Source organism: Tigriopus californicus, chromosome 11 (genome assembly GCF_007210705.1).
Source record: "Tigriopus californicus strain San Diego chromosome 11, Tcal_SD_v2.1, whole genome shotgun sequence".
NCBI classification, from domain to species: Eukaryota; Metazoa; Arthropoda; class Copepoda; order Harpacticoida; family Harpacticidae; genus Tigriopus; species Tigriopus californicus.
Window position 1 is genome coordinate 1,650,512 of NC_081450.1, and position 14,229 is coordinate 1,664,740.

Sequence of the window (14,229 nt, forward strand, 5' to 3'; positions counted from 1 at the left end):
ACCAGCCAGGGGTGAAAGGTCCTGACTTATTGAATTCCCGTGGTGAACGGAAACATGGAACTCCTGACCCAAGAACTAGGTAAAAATACCTTGACAGCTCTCAAAGATGGAGAGCACCTAGTACAAGGGCTTAAAATTTCTTAGACCTATCGTAAGGCCTCCCGTTACAACCCTAATCAGGGCATACAATCAATAGTTCGAGCTTCCTTTATCAGGGCCTCAAACAATCATCAAATGACGAAGGATACAAATCGCTAGCTACCTCTACTCCCCATTGGTCCCAGATCAATCTCGGTTGTCTGGCATATACCTGGGCCAATCTTCAAGACTAACTATCCTGCAAAATGTGGTCACTATCCTAGTCTTCTAGGTATCTATCAAACGATGCTGATCTCTACACTTGGAGTCTAACACCTGATTCTTGCCAAAACAAATGAACTTCGGTTGCAGTTCCATCTACTTTATTCAATTGCTCTACATGAAAATGACACTCTACCAATCAGCTGTCTTGCTTGGGTAATGAAAGAGGGGGTAATTGCTTGGCCATGGAAGAGGGAAAACATGCATGGACAGAAAATGGTTTGATCCTACTTTTTGATGAGGGTGAGTCTTGCGTCCAACGGAGATCCACGGCGATGACGCCGGTTCGATGGGATTGAAGGTCCAGAATCGAATTGACGGAGTATAACTCAGAAGTTAAACCTGTACTCAGCTCCAGAGACTTTTCAACTCGTCTATACTGGCTCACTGAAGTATGCTATGCACTTCCCCTGGCCCTCTTGACTCTGCATGGCTTCCTGGGTCCCAACTCCAAGCGTTGACTTTCACTGCTCTGATTTCGAAATAGATCGACTTGATTTCCAGCACGTTAGCAAAATTGTCCTTTGTTCACCCAACGAGTAGAGCTTCACGATCGGAGAGGTCCTTTCACTTCAGGTGTTCCAACATGACCCTGTTCTGCTTGAGCACGAAAAATGTGACTCTGCTCTCCTCAAGCGCGAAAATGTCACTGGTTCTAACAAATTCCTCATTGGATCTGAGAGGGTTATGATAGGCGGTTGTGGTAGACGGGGATTTCCTGTTTCTTCTCCCTTCAAACATGTAGCTGACATTCCTCACCCATGGTTGTAGCTGGGCTGACCAGCCCCTTGGGTACTGGAGCTTTTCCTTGGTGATAGGAACGATGTAGAGAATGATTCACACTGAATCACAAAGCTCTTTGATACAACCGGTTCCTGTGACATTGTACATCTATGATCAAGGGCTGGAGGAGCTACTTGTGATGGATCACGACGTCACTACGAGCATTAGGCTGGCATTTGGTCGACATCTGACCGACAAATGGACTACACGATGGGCAATCCAACAACTTTGGGATTTTCCCAAGATAATAACATACATTATCTTAACATTTTGATAAAACCCGTTCTGGGAGCAATCATTCATCCTGTACATCACTTATCCATATCATATTAAGATGATGTACTCAATTGTGAACGGAACAGCTGGAACTGCAGGAAAATGGCCTGCACGAATACGAATATCACTGTAAAATGCAGATATGAACACTATTTATTTTGCGGACTTCCTTACCGCTACTGGGAATGGAATTCCCAGCAGTTTAAGGTGAAAAAACTTGGAAAAAAATCAATAAATTAGATTGGGCAGAACCCAGCTGGTCCTTGAATATAGGGTTGAACAGGAGTTTTAATCTGAAACCTGTCCAAGTCTAAATGAAAAAGTGGAACAGGATCAACCGCTGAGTACTCCCTACAAATATTAGAGGGAAGCAAATTGTACAATGAGGGAGCCCAATAAAGAAGAGAAGTGGACTTCATTTTTCTATCTCGCCAGGACTTGCGAGGGCTTGAAGGGGCTCCCAAAACGCACATTAAGCCTATGTGGTCCCTGCAATTTATTGGGTTTTAGAGTTTTATTGTTTTGCCAGAATATTATCTTATACAGTTTGAGCAACAGAGAGGACTGTTTTGTCAATAATATTCTGAAGAAGTGAAAGTGAATGGGCTAATATACAATCCAGTGCAAGTAAAAGAGAAAAAAAGGTTATTCATGCAATTTCTTCATTTTATTGACAAGAAATCAAACCTTCTTTTTACAATTTTTGATATTTTGTAGCTTTTTGATTGATACAGATGTCATGGTACAATGATAGTCTAGTGCTACGGCTTAGGGCGTTTTTACTCACTAGATGATTTTGGTTTTTGGTTAGATCAAGCCATATATTAAACCCATGACAGCAGGTTTAACTAACTCAACTGCAACTCCATTTTTTGCTGACTTTCCCCAAACAGAAAAAGGGAGTCAAACTTGATACAATTACTTCACAATCAAATGATCTAGATGAGGGTTTAATTCTTCATCTGATCATGCTCCAAAGCAGAATATTCTTTTTTTCGCCCCAAGATGCCATAAAAAGTGTTTACATGATTTTACTTTTTTTTTCAAGGTCAAAGGATAACAAATGGCATTTGAGAGGAAAGGCGGTTTCATGCATTAATCGTAACTAAGCATGCACCAATGGTAGCTGAGTGGCCTAATGTACCCGTTAGAGGCACAACATGGTTCCCCAGAGGGCGTGGGTTTGAGTTCCGTCTTCAAAGGAAACCATGGTATTTGAGTGCTCTAATGTACCTGAAAGAGGCACGACATGGTTCCACAGAGGGTGTGGGTTTGAATCCTGCCTTTGGAGAAAACCTAAGTGTTACCTCTTACAGATGAGATATGCACACCCTTCAGAATGAGTTACCTTTCCAAGGTGAGGATCACAGAATCTATAGAGACGCGTAAAGCACCGGATGCGTGAGCTAGCCAGGCAGCGTCACAAACGCGGCAAGAACTACCATGATTTTAGCTCTTCCAGTGCTTCCAAATCTTGATCGACAAAATTGTTTGCGATCTTAGGACATCGTTTGACAATTATTATAAACAATTGAAGTCCAACATTCATTTGCTAAAAGATGGCAGTACATGGCAAGTGACAAAAATTTGCAAAAAATACGAAAAAACATTTGGTACCAACATTTCGTCATAAGTAAGATGTGTGTTGCCACCCTCTTCATGGTAGAACCAGAGGGCGTCCTAGTATGAAATTTCAAAGCTTTACACTTCTGTATAACGTGGACATTAACAGTCAGAATTGATTACTTCGGAATTTTTTGTCTAAAGAAATGTTTAGACCACCTATGTGAAAACATTGTACGTATTTCTTCTCGTTTGACCCAAAGTGCTTTCGCTTGATCCTTTCGCATTAAAAATGTGTTTGTATCTAGCTTGTGCCTAAGACTAAACGTGATCTAGACCATCACCCTGACGTAAACAAGGAACACACAGGTTTTGTCCTCAATGTAATCAGTGCCTCCACAAATTGCACTCTCTTATCTCGTGGTGCTTTTTATAACCGTAGGAGTTTTAGGATTGTAATCTTACTTCCGGTCTTGGGTTTGATCCAGTCAATCTCAGATTCGCTTTGACCGATCTTGCCCAATTTGTATTGATTAAAAGTTACCATTGGGCAATGGCAATACTAATGAGCCTCTGGCTAGTTGGAACATGGGGCTTTCAAAATGGGATTCACTTCGGTTAATATTTTTCAATGTGGATGGAACAACTTTGATTGACACCGATGACCGTGATTTGGCTCTTCATACTTCAGAAACAAGTTCAGAGCGATATATTTATACTATACCTTGACAAGGAAGGCCAGAATGGCCAGCGGAATAACTTGAAGACGGCACTTCGTGTCAATGGCTACATTTTCTAGATTTTTTCTATCTCAAAATCGACAGCCAAAGAAAAGGGCTAGAGAAGATCAAAATGGTGGGACCCAATCGAACGAGCTGTATCAAGGCCAGGGGCAGCAGAAATTGATTTGGGTCAAGGCCAATCAAAATAGGTCAGACCAAATTTCAATTTCGTCCCCCCACGTTGTTCAACTAAACGTGGAACAACCCTAGATAAAGCGAATGGATTTTGATTTTGAAAGCACCACTTTACATCTGCCCCCTTTGTATGTAGCGTGTTCGGTCTACTCAGGTCCTATAATATGACTCAAACTCACTCTAACTATTTTCATCCCCTGACCAATTTCGACCTTTTTTAACTACTTAGCACCGACGTTGGTGTATGGTCATACACTGAAATAATTTGGCTCCATTGCGCAACCCTATTTATCAATCTTCCTATCTTTTTCAGTGGCAGGCGCTCTGGTAGGTCAAGGAAATCAAGCCCATCAAGGCATTTGGATGCGGGCCTGCAGCACCTCGGGGCATTTCCCAGACTCTGGCGCTTTTTGAGGCAAGCCCAGGGAGACACTGCCTCGATCCTCCACAATCCTACTCCAAACACGTCGTGGCCACCAGTCAGTCCAAGCCAGAACGGTCAGCACACGCTGAACACTCGGAACACTCGGTCCAGTTCCAACCCTCCCCCGCTCTCCCGGTTCTCCCCCTTAGACATGAATAACACGGGTGATGCCCGGGCTCGCGTGGTGTTGAGTCTGCGAGCCACGCCCAAAGGCGCCTTACATTATGACCGGGGCGCACCGGCCGTACCAGCGGCTTCGCCCGAATGGCACGCCTCGCCCAGCGATTGGACGTGCGTGCTCGAAGAAGTCACTTCCGAAATGGATCGCGCCAAGGCCCAAAGCTTGGCCCGTTTGACGCGGGATTGGCAGCGCGTCCTCAGCTTGAGCGGTCGATCCGATGAGCTGGAGGTCACCTTGGGACCCTGGCCCCCGACCACGCCTACCCCTGGCCCACGGTCTGACCCGCCGTCCGTCCAGGATGAAGTTCAAAAGTCCACTCCACCTGCTCCGGTCGCCGCGCGAAGAAAGTCCAGTCCCCGGTTATCCCCGGTGCCTCGGACGGGTTCACCGCTCTACGGCTGGACCTCGCCCGTGGACCAACAGCTGCGCCAAGCCGAACGGGCTCGTCAGGTCGACCGGGATCGGGTGGTCATGGCCCATCGCCAACGGGTGGCGCAAGTTCAAGTGGCTTTCGATCAAGCCAGTCGCCATCAGTATCAGGCTCAGAGTGAGACGCGAATGGCGGATTTGGCGCGAAAGACCCAAGAGCGCTTGAGGGTGGAGGCCGAGGCCGAGGCTGAACGAGCCGCCGAGACTCGACGGTTGGCTGTGGCGCGGCAGGAGGCCGAGGACAAGCGGCGGCGACAAGTTCAGGCTCAGATGGAAGCCGCCGAGGCAGATGAAAAGGTGGCCCAGGCTGAAAAGGCCGAGAAGGCCGAAAAGGCCCAAGCCGCTTTCCAGGCTTTCCGGAGTGAGTGTCAGAAGTGGGTCGAGTTAATACTGAAGGCTGAGAAGGCGTTGCAAGCGGCGGCCGCTCCGGTCCAGGCTCAATCACCGGCCTTGGCACCCTTTCTGGCCCAACGCAAGCAGGATTTGCCGCAATTGAAGCAGTTCTTGCAAACTGGGACCTTGCCTTCGCCCGCCACATTATCGCAGGCCCGTGACAGCCACGCCCAACTGGAAAGGTTGCTTCGAGATTTGTCCGTGGCCTCGCAGCAATTCCAAAAGGAACAAGCTGAGGCCCAAGCTGAGGCCCAAGCTGAGGCCGCTCGGCCGCCCGCCCTCGTCCCGAAAACGCCACCTCCACCGACTGTGAGTGCCCCGCCTCCCGTTCCGGTGGTCGTTTCCATCGAACCCCAATCTCGTCCAACTCCCACGGCTCCAGCCACGCCCTCATCCGCCACATCACAATTGGCTAGGGAAATCTCGGCCTCGAATCGGGCCAAATTTGACGCTTTGGTGACCTTCAAGGCCAATTGGTTGGACCATCTGCGTGCTTTCATGTCCGACCCTGCTCATAAATCCTTCCGTTTCTCATGTCAAAAGGCTGTGAACACGCCGGTTAATGCCCTCAATGCCAATTCCTCGTCTCATCTCCGACAGAAGCTCGACCATCTCCAAGCCCTTCTCCGAGGTCAAGGCCTTGAGGTGACCGGGCAAGCTTTTAATGCCTCGATCCATCCCATGGGCATCCCATTCTGCAAATACATCCTAGCCAAGAAACTCGTGGATCAAGGCTCGGACGTGATCAGCGCCAAGCCGGATGCGGCCTTTGGCGTGGCTCAAGTGATCGTGTCTCTGTGGGCGGAATTTGGGGATTTCGGCCAATTGATCCTGGCCACCGCCTACGAGGTGTGTCCCTATCTGGTCCCATACCACAAACAGAAGCCTCCCCAGCAGGATTCCACGGCTTACTACCAATCTCTGGGATACCAGCTCACCAACGAAGGCTCATTGGAGAAGCAAGACTTGTATGTGAAACGCATGGCGGGTATTGCCCGATTGTACGCCGCAGTCACCATCACGGCTCTGCCCAAAGATCAGTTGGGCCAAGCCGATCACCCGCATGGCGTTGGATACGCTTGGTGTTGGCTGTCGTCGGAATTGAATCTTAACCCGGTCAACGATGTGACGGCCACGCTCATTCAAGTGATCCTGGAGGTGAGCGGTCACAAGTTGGCCGAGATGTTCGGCAAAATGTTCCTCAAATTGGTGGTCACCTTGAGTCGCCGATATTTGCCGCTCATCAAAAAGGCCACCATCGAAGGCTCAGGGGGTCCTGTGGAGCGTTTGGAGACCACTCTCAGTAAAATCATGTCCACGGGTCAGGTGGAGCCACCACCGGGCCTACTCAGTCTTGGATTCATATAGTACAACAATACAACAATACCCCACAAACCATTGTGTCCGGGCTCTGATCTCTCATATCTCATCCATCCGGAGTGCTAATCATTTTTATCCTTTCAGCGGGTATGCGGATCAGCGCCGATGTTCTGGTGTCCAATCGGGCTCTGTGCACGCACAACATTAAAGGCAAAGTCAAACCTGTCCGCAGCTCTATTTCAATCGGGAAAAAATCCGTGACTGGTTCAGCCAAAGAGTCTGAGATCTTCATCCTGGTGTGCACGGCTCAAAATCGAGGCGGGACCAAATACGAAGTGAGAAAGAACGTGCAAGGTGTGTTCACGAAATTTGCTCACGAAGGCAAGGCCACCATTCGTCTGATTGAGCCTCAGTTGGATATTTGCATCCAAAAGGCCGATGTCGTTCCTCTCAAGGCCTTTCTGAACGTTCTGGGCAAGGTGATGGCGGGTCGAGATGTTTCTCAGCTGAGTCTGTCCGCCATGAATCCGGCTAGTGCGGCCCAGGTGACCAAACCCGTGACAGTGTTGAATATCAAGGACAAAAGAGACTACCCAATGACTTCCAACTTCCCGTCCTCGCTCGAGATCCTCAAAGCGCCTGATTTGAACCTCAACAAGATTGATTCGCGGATATTCAAACTCAAGCATTTGACCACCCTAGATTTGGCGTCTAACTCAATCAAGGAGATCCCGCCTCAAATCCGTGATCTCAAACTCCGATCCATTATCTTGTCCGAAAACCGACTCACGGAGCTTCCCGTGGCAATGTTCACGTTTGGATCGAATTTGGTCGGTTCCTTAGTTAATTTATCCTTGGCCAAAAACGGCATCAAGCGCTTGCCGGAACAGATCTGTTATTGCTCTCAGTTGCATTCGTTGAACATGAACGACAACCAATTGACCCGATTACCGATCCGGTTGGGAACCGTTCAGTCTCTTCAAGTGCTGAAAGCGGCCAACAACCAACTCAAATACCTCCCTGGAACCATGCTCTATAAACAATTGGACTCTCTGGACATCGCTGGGAACAGTTTTGAGACCTTCAATCGACTCCCACAGATCTTGGTGCTCCGGAAACGAGGAGATTCGCTCATCGACCATTGCCTCCGAACGATCGATCGGTCCGAAATTGACATCGAAAACGAAATCCTTCCCAAAACACTCATTGACACTTGGCGAAGTCGGGTCAAGTGTGCGTGCGGAAAATGGTGTTTCATTCGACGATTGGCCGTCCACGTGTGTTTGCGTGTGTCCAAAATCGCTCAAACCATCTCCGTACCCAATGATGTGATCTCATTTGAACTAATCTTGTGCTCGCAAGACTGCATTACCAAGTTCACCTCCAACTTATTCTCACTCTAACGTGGTGCTCTTTGGGGGGGTTGATATTATTATAGTCCATGAATGTAACTCAAAGACGATGATAAAACGATTCATCAACAAACAAACCTGAACTTTGTGACCTCTTGAAACGAATACGCTTGTCCATTTACTCCCTTTATTTTTTTTTTGCAGATTCATCAAAAGCTCAATGACGTAACCAGCGGAAACGGACTTAATCCCTTCTTGAGACGAGGCTCCTCCATCCTCAACAAAAGTCATCATGGAAGTGGACGATGACGAGGTTGAATATAAAGTCGATTGCCACGTGATTGGCCACTGCTTTGGAGCCGTATTCATCTCGTTCCACAATGAGAACAACGAGCCTCAAGCAGCTATGGTTCGATCCCACCGATTGTTCCTCAACGGTCGGCGAGTACGTCCCAGTGAAATCAAGACCGTCGATAAATTGGGCAACGTACTCCGCGAGCATTTCGGCCGCGGAGTGCCCGTTTTCGCCAAAGTGAGGAACATCAATCGTGATGGGGCCAATTATCGGACCGAAGATAACCAAGAAGTCCGACCCACGTGGTACTCACATTGCGTCTGGATCGGAGCCGAACCAAGTGAAGATGAGCAAAAGGCTAAAGGTCCCAAGTCGATATCTCACGCGTCCCTGGAAAAGGACAGTCGAAGGTCCTCGGTGGAATACCGAAGCATCCCTAACAACGTTACACTAGCGACCCCGGGGGCCAATACGTTATCTCCGCCACAAGAACGCGTGTTTGTTGAAGCCGACTTTCCTATATTGGCCTCGAATGGGCCCAAGACCCAAGCCAAAAAGAAGGAAGTGTTTGGGGTTGAGGGCGAACTTTTGTATCAGAATCCTGCTGGATTGGGATTCCTGCAGTTTTCCTATCCTGTCGAGGACCAGGGCGTCCAGCAACTCACCGCCATATTCAATGGAAAGGTCATGCTTCTCGATGGCGAGCCCTTGGACCCTTGCCATATGAAGACCTGGAGCAAAGCAATTCAGGACCAGAAGAAGAAAGTCTACTTCAACGCTTACGAGGATTCTCAACTCTATCCCCACAAACGCGTCGAGCGATTCCAAGGCGACAAAGAGCAGCCCTCCATGGTGATTTACAAGCCAACTTGGAGGTGTACCGCCGTTTGGGTTGGAGACCAGCCTTCCGAAGAGACCTTAGCCCGATTGGCCTTGTACGTGGAGAACACGAGCTCGAAAAGCAAACGCAAGAAGATGAGTGTGGAGGAGAAGGAGAAGATCAAGGACTGTGAATATTTTGGCGGACGGCTAACCACCATCGTCGACAAAAGCACCGGTGTCGTCCAACAAAAGGACAAGGCAGTCTTGTTCAAGATTCAGGATCTCTGGATCAATGGCCAACAAATGTCGGGTGAGGACAAGCTTTCCAACCTGATCAGCTTGGGCGAGATCCTGTTTTGCTATATGCGACCCTTGATCCCGGCCAAACGCATTGGAGACATCCTGTGTGATAGGGTCGCCGTTCAGATTTGGCGTGGGAAGCGCTCCAAAAGCCGAAGCAATAACAATAGCGAGTGCTCGCATCATGAAAACGACACGGCAGCCCCCTTGACGAATGTCGCAACTGAACCACCAAAGAGTCGCAACGATATGGCTGTTGCCCCAACCGAACTTATGAATCGCAAAGATGAGGACGAGGATGAGGACGAGGATGACGTAAAGTCCATGGAATTTGAGTCCCCACATGACCATCCCGAAAATGATCGAGCCACTTTTGCCATGCCAAGTACGGCCACAGATCTTAATTGTATTGGACGGGTCAAGGAATTGGACGGAGGGTTGGGTCTCATCACCATTGAGAGTGGGGATGCCAAGAATGGTGAGAATGCGCTGTTCTCGCGATACCGGACTTACATCGAAGGTCACAGGCTCAAGTACTACGACTTCTTAAAAGACCACATTGCTGTGGGTGACTACCTCGGGGTTGACTTGATCAAAGCCGACCCCTCCAAAGCTGCTGGTGAATACCAATGGTTAGCTCTCTTGGCTTGGAAAAGTGCGACCAAACCTGACCCCGAATTGGTTCGTAGTGATGTTGAAAAAAAGTGCGACTTCTACCGAGCCCGTGTGATTCAACTGGATAAGTGTCCTGTTAGAGGAAGTGTTTCCGGGGTCCTCCATGTCATTCGAGGTCCTAATAGTGTGGGTGAGCGGGCCATTTTCAAGCGTGAACACACCTACGTATTTGGAGCCCGCATGGCCAAAGCTGATTTGAGCTATGTGATCAAGGAGAAGGACAAAATACAGTTAGAAATGGAACGCTTGGACGAAGAGGATGCCGTCGAGGCCAAAAAAAAGTACGGTTGTGAGATCAAGTACTGTGCCACATTGGCCTGGGTGGGACCCACTCCCAAGTTGGAGCGCAATTGTGATACATTTCCTCACTACATTGGAAACTCCATCTATCCGTTCTTGAACAAGCGCGGGATGGACGAGGAGTTCTTCACCAGGCTGATCACCGGGGACTTGCCGCCCAAGAAAGATCCGCTCAGTGAATCCGCCATCGACGTGTCCATCAGTCTGAATCCCAACGAGATATGGGGCCGATTGGTGGAGCTGAAGAAACCAGATGCACCCAAGACGGGAACTGAGCACGGGATCATCATGATTGAGAACGGGCCGTTTTCCAGCGAGCGAGCCTTCTTCAACCGGAACAGTCTATGGTGTTGGGGCCAGAACATGACCAAGGCAGACTTGATGCACGTGATCAAGGAATCGGATCGGTTCAATATTGAAGTGCGCCATGGAACCAACAATAAAAGTGTGCCATTCCAAGTGTCACATGCTTGGGTGGGGCCTCATCCAGAGGACAAGCAGAGGGTCGTCTCGGAGAGTGATCCGGATTTTCAAAAGTGGTTGGCTTCACATGACCTCGATATCGCCAAATTCAAGGCTTGCGTGGACGGGAAACTGGAAGTGAAGCCTTACTTCCCGTTACCCCTGGAGCAACAGTGTGCTCGGATCGTGCATTTCTACCCAAGTAAACGGAACCTTAAAGGTCAAGGCACCGAGGCCGGCATCCTCAAAGTTCATCAGGGGAGTCTCATGAAAAAGGATGTACTCTTCGAGCGGGACTCGGTCTACATTTGGGGCGTTCACTTTCGNCGGATTTTCAAAAGTGGTTGGCTTCACATGACCTCGATATCGCCAAATTCAAGGCTTGCGTGGACGGGAAACTGGAAGTGAAGCCTTACTTCCCGCTACATTTGGGGCGTTCACTTTCGCAAAGGTGACCTCAAGTACATCTTCCGTGAAGGTGACAAGGTCTTTTGCGAAGCCACCGAGATCTCGGGCCGAGAGAAGAAGAAATGGCAAGCCAAATTGGGCATCCAAAGCATCCCCAAATATATGGCGACCATCGTTTTTGTTGGAGGAGGACGACCCAAATCAAACAATCCCAAACTATGTGATATGGATGAACTCGAGTCCAATACCAACCTGATGCAATGGCTCAAGAAGCGCAATGTGGAGATGGATCTCTTCAAGAAGCTCTTGGATGGCAACCTTTGTCCTCATGAAGCGGCACAAGCCCCGCCTAATCAGGCCAACGCCATGCACACCCACGACGCTTGCTCATCGTGTGGGTCCTGGCCTGCCTCAAGCTCGGCCTCGGCGCCCAAGGTACCATTTGCCGGTGTGTTCACCAGCGCCGCAGACACTTCCCACCGTTTCGATTTCATCCCTGATTTCGAACCGACACGGGCACCGCCTCCGCCTCTACCAGCCAAAGCGGTGCCCATGGAAAATCCTCTCATGAGTCAAGCCGAGGACTTGATCCACAAAGTGCTCTCATGCACATCGACCAACGACGAAAATGCCCGGAATCTCATTCAAAATGCGCGCGAACTCGCCATAGCTGAATTCATATGCAAGACCCTGGGCACTGCTGTGCAATCTTACCGCCAAAAAAACGAAACAGCCAACGCCACTCCACTGCATCACCGAAACGGACCACCGCCTGATATTCGACATGGACCTCCCCCTCCGGGTCCGATTGCCCCTCCTCCGAGGATCTCCGTGGGCGCCTCTGCGTCCAATCTGCCACTAAACGGGGGTGGATTGTACGGTCTTCAGCAACCTCTGTTGGAGTTCAACGGCGACCATCATTGGGTGACCAATGAGAGCGCACCCAGGACCAACCGGTTGTTGCGCCAAGAATCGCCCAGTGATCACGCATTCTCATCCCCACCTGAACCACCTTACAAAAGGAAAACGCACCCTTGGCCGTCTTGATGAAATTGATTTTTGATGTTTTTTATCGAAATCTGATCTGTTAATTGTCATCTGAAATACCACATTTTTGGGGCTATTGTGATTCGTTTGTACCGGAATTTGGCCAAGATATGCATCCATTTATTCTCTTTGTATCGTGTTTTCATTTGGTGATTAAATCCCAGCATTTGCATACAGACTAATGTTGAATCGAGTCATATTTTTGAAAAAGCCAGAAGTTTAAATTTCCTCTATCAAATGCCAATTGGTATCTTTCATTCAAGTCAAGATACTTCTATTCTTAAAGAGCTGTATACGAATGAATTAACTGGTTATATCTCTAAATAGGGCGTATGCAACAGTGAAAAGTGGCGAATTAAAAGGAAGAAGAAAGTTACTAGATGCCGCTTCCAACACACTATCCCATGCGGAATCCATTAATAGGCCTAGAAATTGCAATGACGAATATGTTTTGGAAAAAAATCCAGCTATCGCCATCAGGCAATAGGGCAAGGCAAAAAATGATAATGTCAATGTACAAATTGCACATTGGTTTGTCATTAGATCCATTGCATTGCCAGTGACATTTCACTATCAGCCGGGTAGTTCGACCCCGAGGTGCTTTCCAAACCTTTCCTGTTTGTTTGTGTGCATGGAGCTGGGAGTTGGGACAGTGCTCAATTGTACGTTTCGACTTGTTGTAGAAATATCATCATATTTTGATTAAATCCAGAACATCAAAACATTCTGATTTTCCTCTCAACTTTCATATCAATCTGTCCACTAATTGTGCAACAATTTGATTATGTATCAAGTCAGTTTCTTGTCTTCCTTTTGTGACATGCCTCTCTCATTTTCAAGGATTTGGTCACCTTTAAAAAAAAAAAAAAGAAAAACGCCGTGGCCGTGCTCCATGGACTGTGGAAATCCGACCTCCGGCCAGTGTAGTGTGAAATCGATCAAGATCGGAATCATCATGGAATCCAAGGAATCCATTGTTGAATCCGTGTCCAAAGTGGACAGCCAACCGCCAATTGACTGTGTCGATCCATCCGAGCCCTCAAAGGCTTCTGAACTAGATCCTTCCTCCGTGGTGAATCCGATATTTGACTCTCCGTCCAAAGGTAGAGCGGCCAGTTCGCCTCATTGCGAAGAAGTTATTATTCTTGACTCTGAGAATGAGGATGAGTTTGCTGAATCGGGCCCGGAGGGTGCTCCTGCTAGTCCCATGCCCACGACGGTTATGAATGGCGGCAAGACTAAAAGGGGAAAACGGGGCGGCAAAAAGTGGGTCGGTAAGATGGAGGAAGGTGGGCTAACTTCATCTGACGTTGGCAGTGAAGTCTATACCAAACCTTGTTCCGGCAGAATCGTCCATGTTCAGCGCGCCACTTCTGATGGAAGCATTGACGGTGGATTGATTTTGGTCTCGATCAAGAATAAGCCAAGTCAGGTAGTGTCTTTCTTTCCAGAGGCCTGTGTTTTTAGGGACGTGAATTTAGGAAATGTGGATTTGACCTACGTGGTTGAGCAAAGAACCCAAGTCTTCTGTAGTTGGAACAAAGATCGCTTAGTTGACAAAGATGAGACTCGCATCAAGGAGCGTCTGCAAACAGGGTGCGTGTCTCATTTCCACGCACACCAAGTCAACTTTGAGCAAAAGTTGAATTGGATCAGTCATCAAGGCTCGGATTGTCATTCTCCGGACGAGGGGCATGCAGTGTGGAGATGGTTGAGGGAGTTGCCAGCCTTGTCTGGGAAGGACACCAAGGCGTTCCTTAGAGGAGAATTGGAGCCCTTAACGACCAAAGATTTGTTTCCCGAAGGACATGAAATCCTGCCACAAGAAGAAAAACAAGCCTTAATGGAATTGAAACATAAAACTCCACTCTCTGAGCCGTTCGTTCACACCTTTGGCGTCATAGTCGATTTTATGAGTCCAA

At 48.4% G+C, this 14,229-nt stretch overlaps 3 protein-coding genes across 3 annotated transcripts; all 3 read left to right on the top strand.

Annotated features, from left to right (window-relative positions):
- Positions 1-4,231: 4,231 nt before the first annotated feature.
- Positions 4,232-6,790, top strand: LOC131890631 (mRNA export factor Gle1-like). The gene has a single exon (XM_059240028.1). The coding sequence runs from the start codon at positions 4,475-4,477 to the stop codon at positions 6,692-6,694; it is 2,220 nt and encodes a 739-aa protein (XP_059096011.1). The 5' UTR covers positions 4,232-4,474; the 3' UTR covers positions 6,695-6,790.
- A 5-nt stretch (positions 6,791-6,795) lies between these two features.
- LOC131890632 (leucine-rich repeat protein 1-like) lies at positions 6,796-8,203 on the top strand. The gene has a single exon (XM_059240029.1). It carries the CDS (start codon positions 6,796-6,798, stop codon positions 8,047-8,049), a length of 1,254 nt encoding a protein of 417 aa, XP_059096012.1. The 3' UTR covers positions 8,050-8,203.
- Positions 8,152-12,489, top strand: LOC131890656 (uncharacterized). The gene is made up of 2 exons (XM_059240051.1): positions 8,152-11,199; positions 11,263-12,489. Exons 1-2 carry the CDS (start codon positions 8,291-8,293, stop codon positions 12,305-12,307), a joined length of 3,954 nt encoding a protein of 1,317 aa, XP_059096034.1. The 5' UTR covers positions 8,152-8,290; the 3' UTR covers positions 12,308-12,489.
- Positions 12,490-14,229: the final 1,740 nt, after the last annotated feature.